This window comes from Genypterus blacodes, unplaced genomic scaffold, assembly GCF_046128005.1.
Source record: "Genypterus blacodes isolate CSIRO-AG114 ecotype Tasmania unplaced genomic scaffold, CSIRO-AGI_Gbla_v1 ptg000008l_1, whole genome shotgun sequence".
Taxonomy (NCBI): domain Eukaryota; kingdom Metazoa; phylum Chordata; class Actinopteri; order Ophidiiformes; family Ophidiidae; genus Genypterus; species Genypterus blacodes.
Genome location: NW_027466822.1, coordinates 3,086,809 through 3,100,517, shown reverse-complemented (window position 1 = coordinate 3,100,517; position 13,709 = coordinate 3,086,809). Strand labels below are relative to the sequence as shown.

The 13,709-nt window shown below is 40.1% G+C and overlaps 1 protein-coding gene across 1 annotated transcript; it reads right to left on the bottom strand.

The window, feature by feature from the left end:
- Nucleotides 1-285: 285 nt before the first annotated feature.
- cnga4 (cyclic nucleotide gated channel subunit alpha 4) lies at nucleotides 286-11,611 on the bottom strand. The gene is made up of 6 exons (XM_076156844.1): nucleotides 11,553-11,611; nucleotides 9,225-9,331; nucleotides 4,226-4,809; nucleotides 3,877-4,122; nucleotides 3,399-3,564; nucleotides 286-1,764 (listed from the first exon to the last, which is right to left on the bottom strand). Exons 1-6 carry the CDS (start codon nucleotides 11,594-11,596, stop codon nucleotides 1,040-1,042), a joined length of 1,872 nt encoding a protein of 623 aa, XP_076012959.1. The 5' UTR covers nucleotides 11,597-11,611; the 3' UTR covers nucleotides 286-1,039.
- Between the last annotated feature and the right edge of the window lie 2,098 nt (nucleotides 11,612-13,709).

The window sequence follows — 13,709 nt, the reverse complement described above, 5'->3', positions numbered from 1 at the left end:
ATTGAATTATTACACAATTTCACATCATTGGGCAATTACATTTTCATTCATTTTTTTCTTATTTACTAGTAAAACTACACATTCTCAACAACTATAGTTTGAAGCAGTGTATTAGTGGTTGTGGTTAACATACACCTAACTGCTCAACAATTATACATACAATTTAATAACAAAGGTATATTATATGTGCTATCAATTGCAGCAAGCAACATAACTCATATATGATGTGTCCTGCGGCAGTCAGCCATCCATAATTGCTGCTGCTGCCTGTGCCTGGCTGTTGACTTGAGTCGTCACTACTGCTTATGTCACACACGGTCCACAATATATGTTTTATGGAGCTTTGTTTACCAGCATAGTCTGAAAAGTTGATAAATCTAGCCACAAAATTGTTAAGTTCAGACACTTCAGACATGACAGCCAATCCCTAAATGACATTTTTATATCTTTATTGTATCTATGGGGGGGGGGGGGGGGGGTATTTTCACAAAATACCAAAAAACAATACCAAAATATTTAATTTCTGCATATTGCCACTGTGTATTGACATAGCAGTATGTACAGTAGGTTCTATCTTCAGTTTACTGGTGGGTAAGGCTACCTTTTTGCTTTACTTATCCAAAGTCAATGGATTATGCAGCAAAGGAAAAGAGATGTCCAGACCTGGGAATATAGGTAAATTAGTATTGGTTTAATACTTTCGAGTTGATTAAGTGGTGTCTCTCAATGTACTCAAAATCTCTCAGTTATGAAACTAACTAAATGAATAATATCATCTGGCATGGTGTTTCACACTTTCTGTTCAGCATGAAATGCCATAATCTTCAGATGAAAATGTATAAACACAGAAAACATGTGAAAGTTTGTATTTTCTGTACTGACTTCAGTCAACAGTCAACTATCTACTTGTAATTGGCCACATTTGACCCATTTCACATATTTTGCTTTTAATTCATTCCCCCCTCTTCATTGCTCTACGCCTGTTTTTTTGTCTGAATCCGCTTTAGCCTTTTCTCTCCTCTCTGATTCTTTGTCACCACTAAACATCTTCATTGTTATCTTCAGGCTTAATCTCAGCTCCATCACCTTTCCCAGGTCTGTCATAAACTCTCTCTTGATTTTTCTCTCCATCATTTGTCATATCCTTGTCATGGACTTCCTCGACCCCACATTTATTTCTCTCCATCAATCTCTCTGTATCCTCCTTTGTACTTTTAGTACTCTCTCCATCTCCCTCTTTGGTCACGTCATTGCTATATTCTCCCTGTCCTTGTTCTTTTACCTCTGGCTCTATCGCATCCTCCTCCTCTCCTTCTGCCTCCTCTCTTTCCCATTCTTGTCCCACCCCATCAACTCTCTCCTCTTCTCTTTCTTTCTTTTCATCTTCCCCATCATTATGTTCTGGCAGGTGAATATCCAAAGCTGCCACATCTAACTCCAGCTGCTCCACCCTGACCTGCATCTTGCTAATGCTCGACTCCAGTTCCACCATAAGTCGCGCTAGTTTTGTTTGTAGGTTATCCAAGTTGCTCTCCAGCCTATTGAGCTTTGTTTCAACTTTCTCTGTTTCCATGCCGTCTCCTTCCCCACTTTCCTCCAACATGCCCATCTTGGTGAGAATCTGCCTGCCTTTTTCCTCAAGGAGTCTTTTGGCTGCAGGGAACTCGGACAGCACATCTGTTAAGTCCTCCTTGGATAGGCTGAACAGGTCGGAGTGGCCAATGCTCCGAATGTTGGCAGTGCGACGATTGCCCGACTTGTTACCTTAGATGAAAAATATTAAGATTAAACATATGATGTTACCCATCGATGAAACACTGACATATTGTTAAGCATGATGATGATCCACTGTCAGATGAGAAGATTGAGACTTATTCATTCCAGTGTATTGTGACAATGCTTTTATTCTTCATCAGATTCATATGTTATATTGAAAACATTTTACTGATCATACTGTATGTAAGATATGCCTCTGATCTCTGCCAGATCATTCCATCACCTTTATGAATATTTGTGTGTTGGCTGCATTCGTGTTCGTGAGTACTTCCTGTGTGCTTTTGTGTTGTAATCTGCTTTTGCTTGCTCAGCAGTTTTCCACCAGCTCCCAATGCTCTGTTTCCTCCGCTACCCCTGCACTTCTCCAGCCGGTCCTCCTTTTTGTTGTTCTGCCTGCCTGTGCTAACTATTGCCACCAACTCAATCTCTCAGCATCAGAACATCCACACGGATTGTCACCAAGCTATTCAACTCTCCCTCTATTCTCGAGTGACTGCAATAAATTTAAGTCTGGTGGTTTGTGTCTGCATTTTGCGTCCGTCAAGAAACAGCCTTAACACAAAATTTCAATTATACGTTGTTCATCCTCTGTGTAGTAAAAGTGCTTGTACAAACAGTTGTTAAGAGTAGGTTTAAGGTGGCTCTGCATAATGCAATGAACATTTATAATGTTGGGGTACTGTTTCACGTGTGTTTCACGTCAAAGGAGGGGCTTCAGAAATTTGGAGACTGTCTGAAAATGTATCTGATTGTTCAGGTTTCCTTATGCATTCTGCGGTTTATCTGTAGGAGCCAGTGTTTCTTTCCAAAGTTTGAATGTACGGATTGTGAAAATCAGTTCAATGCTAACCCTTTTCTCAAAGGGGACCAGTAGAATCAAAACATGCAGGAAAAAAACGGGTCATTGTAGGGGTCTAGATTTCAGGCCTGGGCCATGCTCCTTCAGTGCACCCAACATGCCCTCACACTTTTTGGAGAATATGCTGAAGTATGACTCATCTGACCATATCACTCTCACATTTCTCTAGACCACTGCCTATGGTCCTGTTAAATTGTCAATTGTGTGGATTCATTATAGACCAATAATTTAGTCAATAACCCCTGCGTGAAGTTGTAAAAGTCTGATGAAAACAAAATTCCATTCCTAACACTAAACCTTATCTCCTGAGATTTGACTTTCCGATTTGACTTTCCAGATATTTAAGATTCTGCAAAGTAGGTCTGGGGTGACGCTTCAACATAGTCGATTAGGAAAATACGTCAATTTGCAAAACGTGCATTGATGCGTAGTAATGACATAGGATGGCTACTCCAGGTAAAAGCATAGATTCCACTGGAGAACAAGCTGAGCTACAGAAAACTCACCCATGATCATCTAAAGTCGGTAATATCTTAGAAACTCCCAAAACGGACAAATTCTCCTCCAAGGTCTTACTTTTATTTCCTAGCATGCACACTGTTGGCTAAATCACCAATTTTTCAATATTTTCTTGTTCAAATTAAAATCAAAACTGTTACTTGCTGTCACCTGTGACAATTGTGTTTTCTGTCTGGGTAGAAAACATTGTTTAATAAAAGACTGTATACCTATGTTTATAAAGAGGACTGAATACTTATTTTACCTTTAATGTTGAGGATACTAATTTCCCCAAAGAAATTCCCCTCACTCAGCACAGCAAACTCTGTAACCCCATCGTCAGCCACAACTGCAAGTTTTCCCTCTTTGATGATGTACATCTCATGGCCCACATCTCCTTTCTTACAGACATACTCCCCTGGACTGTACACCTGCAACACAAAGACATGAAAGACAATGTGAAAAAACAAGTGAAATTTTATTTAAATATATTCACTTCACAACTAGTGGAAAACTGTCTCATGGTAAACAAAGTTAGCTGGTTACAAGTCAAAGCTCCTATATTGACATGACTACGTGACCCTGAACCACATGTGATGTTTTCATTTATTCATAAAATCATAAATATTTTAACACCAATTGGTCTAATGACACAAAAGTGATATCTGACATGTTTTTGACTATTGTTGGAGTCAATGCATTGCTTAATGCTTTCCCCAGTGCCCATTGTCTCTCATTTTGACCTGAGGTGTTAGTTTGAGCACTAGCTCCTCCAGCAGGCTGGTCTCACAATTCTGGAAGATTGTGACTTTGGAGAGTGTCGGGAGGTGGACGCTGACAGCAATCTCTGTCCTCAGGTGTACAGGAAGCTGCCCCAGGATTTCATTCTCGCGCATAATCTTCTTGTTGATGTGAAGATGCTGATACCAGTTATTGACACGTTGTCGAAGTTCCTTGGTGATGTGATGGCTACGCAGGTAGGCCTTCACCTGACAGAGCAAAATATGTTACTTTTCTGACCACAACAACAAAAATAATAATGATAGTTGTATCAGTATTATTAGTTTCATCTGACCTTATTTTCCAACTTACCAGTTCGTGGTTAGGGAAGAAGACATTATCACGGTCTCTTAGGTTGGTGATTACATTGCCAACATTGCCCACAATTGATGCAAACACTAGCACAGCAATGAGTAGGTCTGCAATCATGAATAAATACTCCTCTTCCCTTTTTGGTAGGGGGGTATCACCCACTGTGGTGAAAATCTGGGCAGAAAACCAGAAGCAGTAGAAGTACTGACGACGCATGGAGGCAAACGCTGGAATGGTGATGTTGGGGTACACCCAACGATCAGATCCAAAGCCAATATAACTGGACAGTGCGAAGTAGAGACAAGCATTCCAGTGGATCAACACAAAGATGTATAGCATGAGTTTGGAGATGCGGAAGGTGTTCGGGTATGAAGTTCGTGTCTCCATGCGATCCAGGGCCTCATTGAGTCGTGCTGTGCGAAGGAGGCGGTTAATCCTCACCAGTGGTGTGTGGATGCCAAAGACAAAGTAGAAGAGGTCAGTGGGCATCAGGGAAGCAAGGTCCCTTATAAAATGAGATGAGTGCAGATAGAACTCCCTCAGTTGAGTTTGATCCTTGATCAGGATTCCCTGTTCCAAGTAACCTGGAAAGGCAAAGGACAAGGATTATTCATTCCTTCATTCTCCATGTCCACTTAAAGTCTTAGGTCGTGGTGCTGCTGGAGCCTATCCCAGCGGTCTTTGGGCAAGAGGCAGGGTGCACCCTTGATAGGTCGCCAGCCTATCGCAGTGCAAACATATAAGCAGACAGACAAATCAGTCACACTCCAATTCACACCTAAGGGCAATTTAGAAATTCCGATTCAACTTAGCTGCATGTCATTGGATGTAGTAGGAAACCGCGCTCGCAAGCCACACACACCTCTTTTCTGGCTGACGTGCAACTTGGCCCCAGCTCGAGTGCTCACAGATTTTTCTTGGTGTACAGAATCTAAAATGCATATGTTATGTTTGGTAATACAGACAAAAAGCTGTCCGATTTTATTTTTCGTTCATATATATTTCGTCATCACGTGATCTTGAGGGATGTCTTTAAGTAACGTTATAAGAGCACATGGCTCCTTTGAGAAGAGAGACGCAGGATTCGCGCCTCTGTGTGTCTGGACGAGCGAAAGAGAGTGGTACGTAGAGAGTTAGGTAATGAATGTTACGGTTACAGGTTACAGTATGAAGATGTGTGACAAAATAAAGCTGCCAACTTCCCAAGAAGGACCGAGGTTCCCGTGCGTTAATCTGCTGCTGCTGCTGGAAAAGGTGAGGGCATTAACCCCGAAGTTACTGAGCATCAACTTGGAGGAAACATCTCCCCTTTGCTCCTCGACCACGGTTTGGGAGCCGAACAGAAAAAGTAACGTTAATGTCCCAAACATGAAACATTCTAATGTGCACACGCAGTCTCGGAGTGTTACTAGCCAGACTAGCATTAGGTACTGACAGAATCGCAACGGAGGCAGTAAAGAGTAAAGCTAGATCAAAACGTGAAGATGAACACCGGACGTTTTAGCTGCGCTATTGTCTCTCTGTCTCCCCTACAGGCCATGTCATGCTGGTGCTGTTAATGCTGATTAAGGGTTGGGCCAGTCTCTCGCTCACGCTCTTCCTGTCCTCTCTCTCTGTCAGTCACTGGGCAGCTCCTCGTTGTGCCTTGCTGGCACACTGCGCTTTTTGTTTATAGTTTGAACATTCTTTATTAGATCATCTTTAAGCACTTCCCCCATGTGGGTTGATACTTATCTTTTTATTCTCACAACACACACAATCTCAAACAATTGTCTCTTGAATCTGGTTCTTTTCCCATCAGTTATGTGTTGTCAGGGTTATGTTTTTTATTTTTTTTTTGAGAGAGAGAGGTCATTTTACCGCCACCTTGCTCTCCTATATTTTGATTTATTCTCCGTCACCTCTTCTTTATGGCTCTTTTGCCATGTTGAACTATTTCATGCCATTGATAGTCTGGTAACAGTGCGCCTCTTCGAAATATTGTTGGGTTTTGTTGTGGCTCTTTGAGCTGGACTGGTTAGCCACTCCTGGTATAGGCCATTAGCACTGTCTCCTTATGCATTTTGTCCACGTGTGTATCACATTTCCTAGTTCCCAATCAATATTTATTTTTCTCTTTCTGTTGCCACGTCACAGTCACGTCTGTGTCTCATAAGTGCATGTATTTTCATGTCGAATGCTTCCTTCAATAAGAATATTGAACAAAAAAACCTGAAATTTCATTTACCCACTTGACTATCAACTATAACTAGAGAAAATCTTCAAACTGTCTTCAAACCTCATCTTTCACCTATTTTCCTATCTTTAAACCTTTACCTAGAAATGTCATTGAACTTTTCAGGTCACACTTTTAGGTCACACTTTTAACGATATGCAAACAGCAATCACCCACACAGTTTCTTCAGAGACTGCAGTTTTTGGTTGTTGTTGTTGTTGTTGTTTTTGTTATTGTTATTTTAGTTTTTCTCTCATATCTATTGCACCTCCTGAAAGCAGCTCATATGACAGGCATACTGTTATCCTGTATGCCTGAACCTGCTAAGGACAGGACAGGAGGTGCGGGGGGGGAATTATAGCGTTATAATTAATAACGCTTCCTATTTTGGGGGGCGACTATGACATAGTTGCAAGCATAACAGCTCAGTGCTGCACATAACTGGTATGTAGGTACACATGTAAAAGCTCAAATTTAACATGCATTAGGTGAAGCAGGAGCAGTGGCACACACAGACATACTGTTGAGTCTCCCTCATAATCTTTAGCCTTGACTTGACTTCAATAACAGAAGACAACCACATAGATCATCATGCACATAACTTGGATGTCGACAAATGCACACGTACTCGACACATTCCCTGCTATCCTGCGCACACACAGAAAAACTCATTTACCTATCGGGGTGCAGTTTCAACTTTGACTAAAATGTGTGTTTGGACTGTGGGAGGAAACAAAATGTTTTTATGTAATGGAGCAAGAGCGCCGCTTAGTGTAGAAACAGCTCACTACCACCCCTTCTATCTCTCCCTTTCTGCCTTACACACATGTATTTGTGGCTCTTATTAGAGGCAGAGGGCAAAGTAGCATTCTCTCTACAGGGCCTTATTTATGCTGGCCAACTGAATACATACCATTCTTGTGATTTTTTTTTCTCCTCTTTCTCACCATGGTCCCTCGCTACTGCAGTTGAATTTAGTTGTTTGATCTGACTACATCTGATACCTTCCATTAGACCTGCCCTCGATTAAAAAAGAATTCTGTCCCATCCAGGAATCAAAAAGTTATTTAGCCATTTCAGTAAGGTAGTTTACGTCGTAGTTACTACCTTGTAGTATTTTAACTACATTGTTTGACCTGACAGCAGCATAATTGCAACATCAGTTTTATGCAGTGCCCTCCCATGGCCAATCCGTCCTCTCTCAAACATGAAATACTCCAGGCTTTTACCTCCTAAATCACAACATCACAGACACAGACAAGTCACACGGCCATGCCCAGGGAGGTTGACTAAGGTCCCGTGGACAATCCATGTCCCAATGTGCTGACTCTGAGGGAGCGCGTCATGTACACTCAGGAAAGTCTGTGCTTTAGGGTACAAGTGCAGAGTGTGGGTAGTTTCATCCAAATGAGTCACACTTAGTGGATGTGAACTAGGAGTGTCTGAGACCTGAATTAGTAACCACAGGAGCACTCAAAAACAGTAAACAAAGCTTTCAAATGCATGTGCATTTTAAGCCAGCAAATAAATGCAGTGGTTGCACCAGTAGCAGAGGCTTTTTCTATTATCGTTTATTGACATCATGGCATAAACGATATAAACGGTAAAGATGTAGGAAATTGCTTTGTTGCTGTGGTCAGTTAAGAGAGCTGCGGAAAGAAGCTTCTAGTTTATAAACACCTTCCGCATTTCATGATTTTTTTATGATATATTGAATTTTGGTCAAAACCGAAAGCAAAGTGTCAGTGTCAGGGTGCCATGGCACAAAAGGCGCAGGATCCAAATGCACGACTCACTAAGGGGTTCAAATAACAAAAATATCCTTTACACAAAATCATTAGACTTTACAAAAACATACATGAGGCCAAAAACAAGACGTAATAGGACAAGGGGAGACATGGACTACTTACACATGAGGTAAGGACACACAGGTGACAACAATCAAGGGCGGGGCAGACAATCACAGAAGCGGGAAATCACACAAAGGCAGGAAGTGAACTGACCTGGAACGAGAGGGAAGGTACAAACAGGAAGTGCAAGACGACACAACACATGAGTGACGGTGACTTAACAAAACGTGAGACGAGGACGAGACATTAAACACTGAACATGAACTAGACAACATGGCAAGACATGGCAGTCAGTTCTATTTAATATAGAATAAAGAATGGTGGATACTAATTACTTTTGTTAGTTTTAACTCATTTCAGAGAAAATTGTGTTTATTTATTTTCTATTTATGAGTACCAAGACATTTAGCTACGTCTGAAGAATATGACTTCTTGATCCTCTGAGCAGAAATGGACGAAATCCTACAAATACTCAAAGGTTGTACATTTTTAGGGTTATGGTCATGTAGCCTGAACTTGCTATAATTGAACTATTTGAACATTATGCTATTCATCACAAATATCACACAAAAAATAGAAAGAAGAAGCGAGTGCAACATTTTGATGTCACATGATATCAATTGACCACTCGCATGATCAGGAAAATCTACAAACCTACAAAAAGGAAGCCCTGTACCGACAGTTTGACGGCCCTGGGTAAGCATTTAACTAAAAAAGTCCGGTATTGAATTGGCAGTGATAGGAATTTTTCACAATTATTTGGCCCAGATCAAAACTTAGTTCCAAAGTTCTGATCAAAACTTAGTTCCACATTTACTACTGGAAACCCACCATCTGACTGTGGAGAAAAATTTGCAACATTAGCACATATGCCGAACAGGAAATTTTAACTGAATCTCTCTGTCTCACACACACACACACACACAATTTTTACCAGTGCGAGCTCTGATGATCATGTCAGCCACATACAAAAGGTCACAGAGATAGTCCAATGTGAGCCATACAGCAAGGTAGCTCAATGCAATGGTGTTGAAGCACGTCCTAGGGATACACAATAAGGTGATTTCATATTATCAGTTTTCATAATAACTTATCAAGATTTGTGTCATAGATGCTGAATGCATTGTGGACTCATTTACAGACATTGCTCAAATGAGGATGGGGCGGCAGTTTTATTACGTAACCACATAATAAAACAGCTGCTAGGAAAACAGTGGGATATAGAGAAAGATGAGGGAAGCTCAACAAGCCTTGGTCTTGTTTGTGTAGAGAGGCAGTAGCTCAGTGGGTAGAGCTTCCGCTTGGGAACTGGAGGGTCGCTGGTTCGAGTCCCGGTTCGAGTCCCTACCAAGGTGCCCCTGAGCAAGGCACCGAACCCTCAATTGCTCCCCCCTCTGCGTAGGGTGGTAATGTAATGTAAGTCGCTTTGGATAAAAACGTCTGCCAAATGCTCGTAATGTTATGTAATGTGTAGGGTGATAATGTCTGCCTTCTTAATGTGGAGACATGTGGGCTCCCAAAAAAGGAGACGAGCAGGAACAAGTCTATAGAAACAAGAAGGAATGATCACATGTGGTATACACATTTCACGTCAGAGGAGCTTGTGAATGTGTAGTGAATTCCATGTATAGTGTCATGTCAAATGCAGAAAAGCTGGGTTGGATCTGACTTCATTCGCCTTCAGTGTCATTGCTGTATCTTGTTGTCAAATATCACCTATAATCAATACTTAAGACAAAGCATTATTCATCATCATTATTGTTTCAGTTGCAATTATGGCAGTGTCAAATTCACTATAAAGCAAGTAAGAAGCTCACATAAATACTGTTTGCCCTTTGCCGATAATCAGTTGCGTTGGTAAAAAATATATTTTCTTTGAAAAATTTGACTTGGGTGTCAATTTAGCCACTGTACTAGAAGGGAGCAAATTTGAATAAACACGTAAGCAAAACAAACAGGGATGTTTGAAACAAGGAAACAAAGGAAAAGGCTGATTAAATACTGTGGGAACTAATGAGAAGCAAGCTTAAGTGGTTGTTCAGCTAAACTGAAGCACAGATGTCATGTCATCATAACTGGATGTGCTTTGTCACCATTTTGTTTTTCACCTGATTCACATGTGTATCACATATCCTAGTTCTATTTTGTTTTCCTTTCTTCCCCTCTGTGTATAAAAACTATTTCCAAACTGTTTAATAACGGCATACTCATTGTCATGTCAAATGCTTTATTCAATAAAAATATCCAGTAAAAATAAATAAATAGATAAATAAACTGGAGCGCAGGACTGATTTTTTGATGTCACAAAGCTGACTCACTTCTGACTCTGACACTTTTGCACCCTGTGGCCATGGTAACTCATGTGCCATGGCAAGTCTGGTCAAGTCAGCATATGTTGTAGCTTAGGCAGGCAGAAACATAAAGCACTGCCTCTTGACCAATTACCTTGTTTGGAAAATAGCGTCACCGTTTTTGCAGGATCCCCTTGGGTCAAGGATATTTAGATACCGGCAAAATTTGCTTGAGGATATTTTTTACCAATGCTGCAGATAACCGGCAGAAAGCAGACAGTATTTATGTGAGCTTCTTACCTGCTTTGTTTGTTGCTTTGTGAGTTTCACACTGCTGGGATTGCAAAAATTATGATTAATAATTATAATAATAAGTCTAAGGTATTGATCATAGGTGATTTTTGATCGTTAAGCTACAGTAAGATATCAGACCCTGATGACAACTTCTATTTTGCAAATTAAGTCTAATCAAATCCCGCTTTATTTAAAGTGCATTTGTCATGGATGGCTCAGTGCACTTCACATAGAATCATAGAAGATAGGACATTACACACTCCTCTGACATGAATTACATATGGTACGATAAGTGACCGCTCCTACTTGTGCCTATAGGCTCTTCTTTGCAGACACACCCCCTTTTATGGTAATGTGCATGTCACCACATAAAGAAAAGTGGCACTAGCAAACTGTGTTGATTAGCAGCACCATGATACCGATTAAGCCTGATTGTGGGGTTTTGATTTAGTCAAGTCCAGTTTACAGAAACAAGGCCGGGGTCTGTTGAGCTTCCTTTGTAGTACAGGGCCCAGGTGTGTAGAGCAGGGAGCTTGTTGTGAAACCAATGGTGTATTGAAAGGAGACACACCCACAAACAGAGAAGGGCAGGGATAAACAGACAGAATTCAGGGGGAAACAACAAAGGGGCATGACAATTGGACTGACATTAAACTGATACAATTCCATGCATTTACCTCAAGATGATAATCACCCAGTTGTAGAAAATGGGAAAGATCATAACCTGTAGCCACACATAATAAAAATGTTCTGCTGGATCAACTACCCATTCTTTCCAGTTACTGAAGAAGCTGTGATGGAGACAAAGTAAGAAAAGAAGAAAAGATGATTTGCTACTTGAATATTCAAACACACATAATGTGCACAGGATGCAATTAACCTGCAAAGTTACACACGATCTGTTTGAACTGTTTGGTGAATATAATTCAGTCACCTCTGTATATAATGGTATCTTGGTATCTAAATTAAAGACAACTCAAATTTTACTTGAATCTTGAATTCGTACCCATAAACATTTATCCAGTATATTATTACAAATTAAACACCAAAAACTCAATGGGACAAACAGGATAAAAAATACTTGTTAATCTTACTGCCTAACTAAGGTGCATTATATAGTATATCGAAATCCAGCAACAACATTAATGTTGTCCATAATGCCCACTTACAACTGCCCACATATAGACATTTGCCAAGGAGCATACTACCTATACTGACCTAAAACAGGCCTGCATACCCCCACACATAAATCAGGTAAAACACTGGACCTAGTGTTGACACACAACTGCTCCACAGCAGATCTGACTGTCACTCCTTTACACTACCTAATTCAGTTTACAGTTTCCTCACCTGAACGTTCGAGAAAACCCCCCCGAAAAAACGCTCAGACCACATACTACCAGGACAAAGTCAGTATCGCCACTGATGCTCAAAAGTTATTTTCAACTTTTAGTACTCTTCTGAACACTCTTCCACCTCCTCAGCCAAATGACTACATTTGATTTCATGCTATTTGGATTATTTCTGTATCTATTCACCATATCTGACATTGTCTTGCCTTGTTTTATTTTTATTTCATGGCATTCCTTTAATTTATTTATCTGTGCATCATCTGTGCAGTGGTCATATGAAATGATGTTTTATGTCTTTTTGTGTATATCTTGCCTTTTTTTTAGTCTGATCATATTTTCAAGAAAACGTTTCTGGAAAGCCCTTTAAATTGCATCAATATAGTCGTTAGTAGTGATAAATTGAGAAAGGTGTAAGTAAGTAAGATTTAAATACTATGTTGTATTTAAAAATGTTGTAATACAGAATGATCAATATTTGTTTGCTCTCAGCTAACAAATACTATTTTAGTAATATTCCAGACTGAACGATTTGTGAGTTATGAGTTATCAATATACATTGCTGATCAGTAAGATCTTTATATCATCATCTGTATCATCAGTTTAGAATAAATGGCCAAATGTCTTCAACATCTCACAGAAAATCCAGTCGCTTTTCACAAAATAATTCATTAACGATATGACTGAGAAAATTCATGGACACAGAATGCTACTTTTTGCAAATAAAATGTATTCAAATAAAAATCTGTAAGTAATCACTCACTTAAGTTTTAGCTTCCGTTGCTGAGAGTTGTTCTCTTCCTTGTTGCTATCTCCATCCTCATTTACATTCTGCATCCGATGCCACCTGAACAGTCTCTGCCATTGACTAATTCTAAGTCTAACTTCACTTCTTTCATCCATTTTCTAGTCTAAGTAAGGATGGCCTTTGACTTGAATAACCTTTTCAACTTCTATCAGGCACGTTTACTCGTTTCACCAAACAACAACCAGCATCTACCTGAGCGGTGCCTTGTGATGCTGGTCTCTATGGCAGGAAACAACAGTAGATGTCAGGTGTCCCCTGGGTACTTATCCTTCCTCTAGTAATCAGCAGAGGCCCTCCTCCTCTGCCATAGGTGTCAACAACAAAAAGACTCCCACCACTGTGTATAGGCCTGAAACTACACTATTACATTTCATATCACATATTATGTTTCCGAGACATATACGCCTTTTTCCTTCATACAGTAAGTGAGTACTACAGTGTGTTTGTCGTGCATTACTTTTACTATACTATATTCTGTATTATTTGATTTTATAAAGCACATTACTGCATAATCATCTCATGTGCATAATATACCTGCTTTATCGAAAATAATTTTCAATGCAAGGGGTGTTGTGACGTGAAAATTGGAAGTTTTGGCTTGCTCAGAGGTGGAACGTTGAGAAGATAAGATAAGGTCATCTTTTATTCGTCCCACAACAGGGTAATTCATATTGGTA

Coding starts and splice junctions, on each gene's coding strand:
- cnga4 (XM_076156844.1), bottom strand. CDS start 11,596: ATGATCTTTCCCATTTTCTACAACTGGGTGATTATCATCTTGAG. Junction 4,810..9,224: donor GATCATCAGAGCTCGCACTG/GTAAAAATTGTG, acceptor TTGCCTTTCCAG/GTTACTTGGAACAGGGAATC. Junction 4,123..4,225: donor TCTTCCCTAACCACGAACTG/GTAAGTTGGAAA, acceptor TTGCTCTGTCAG/GTGAAGGCCTACCTGCGTAG.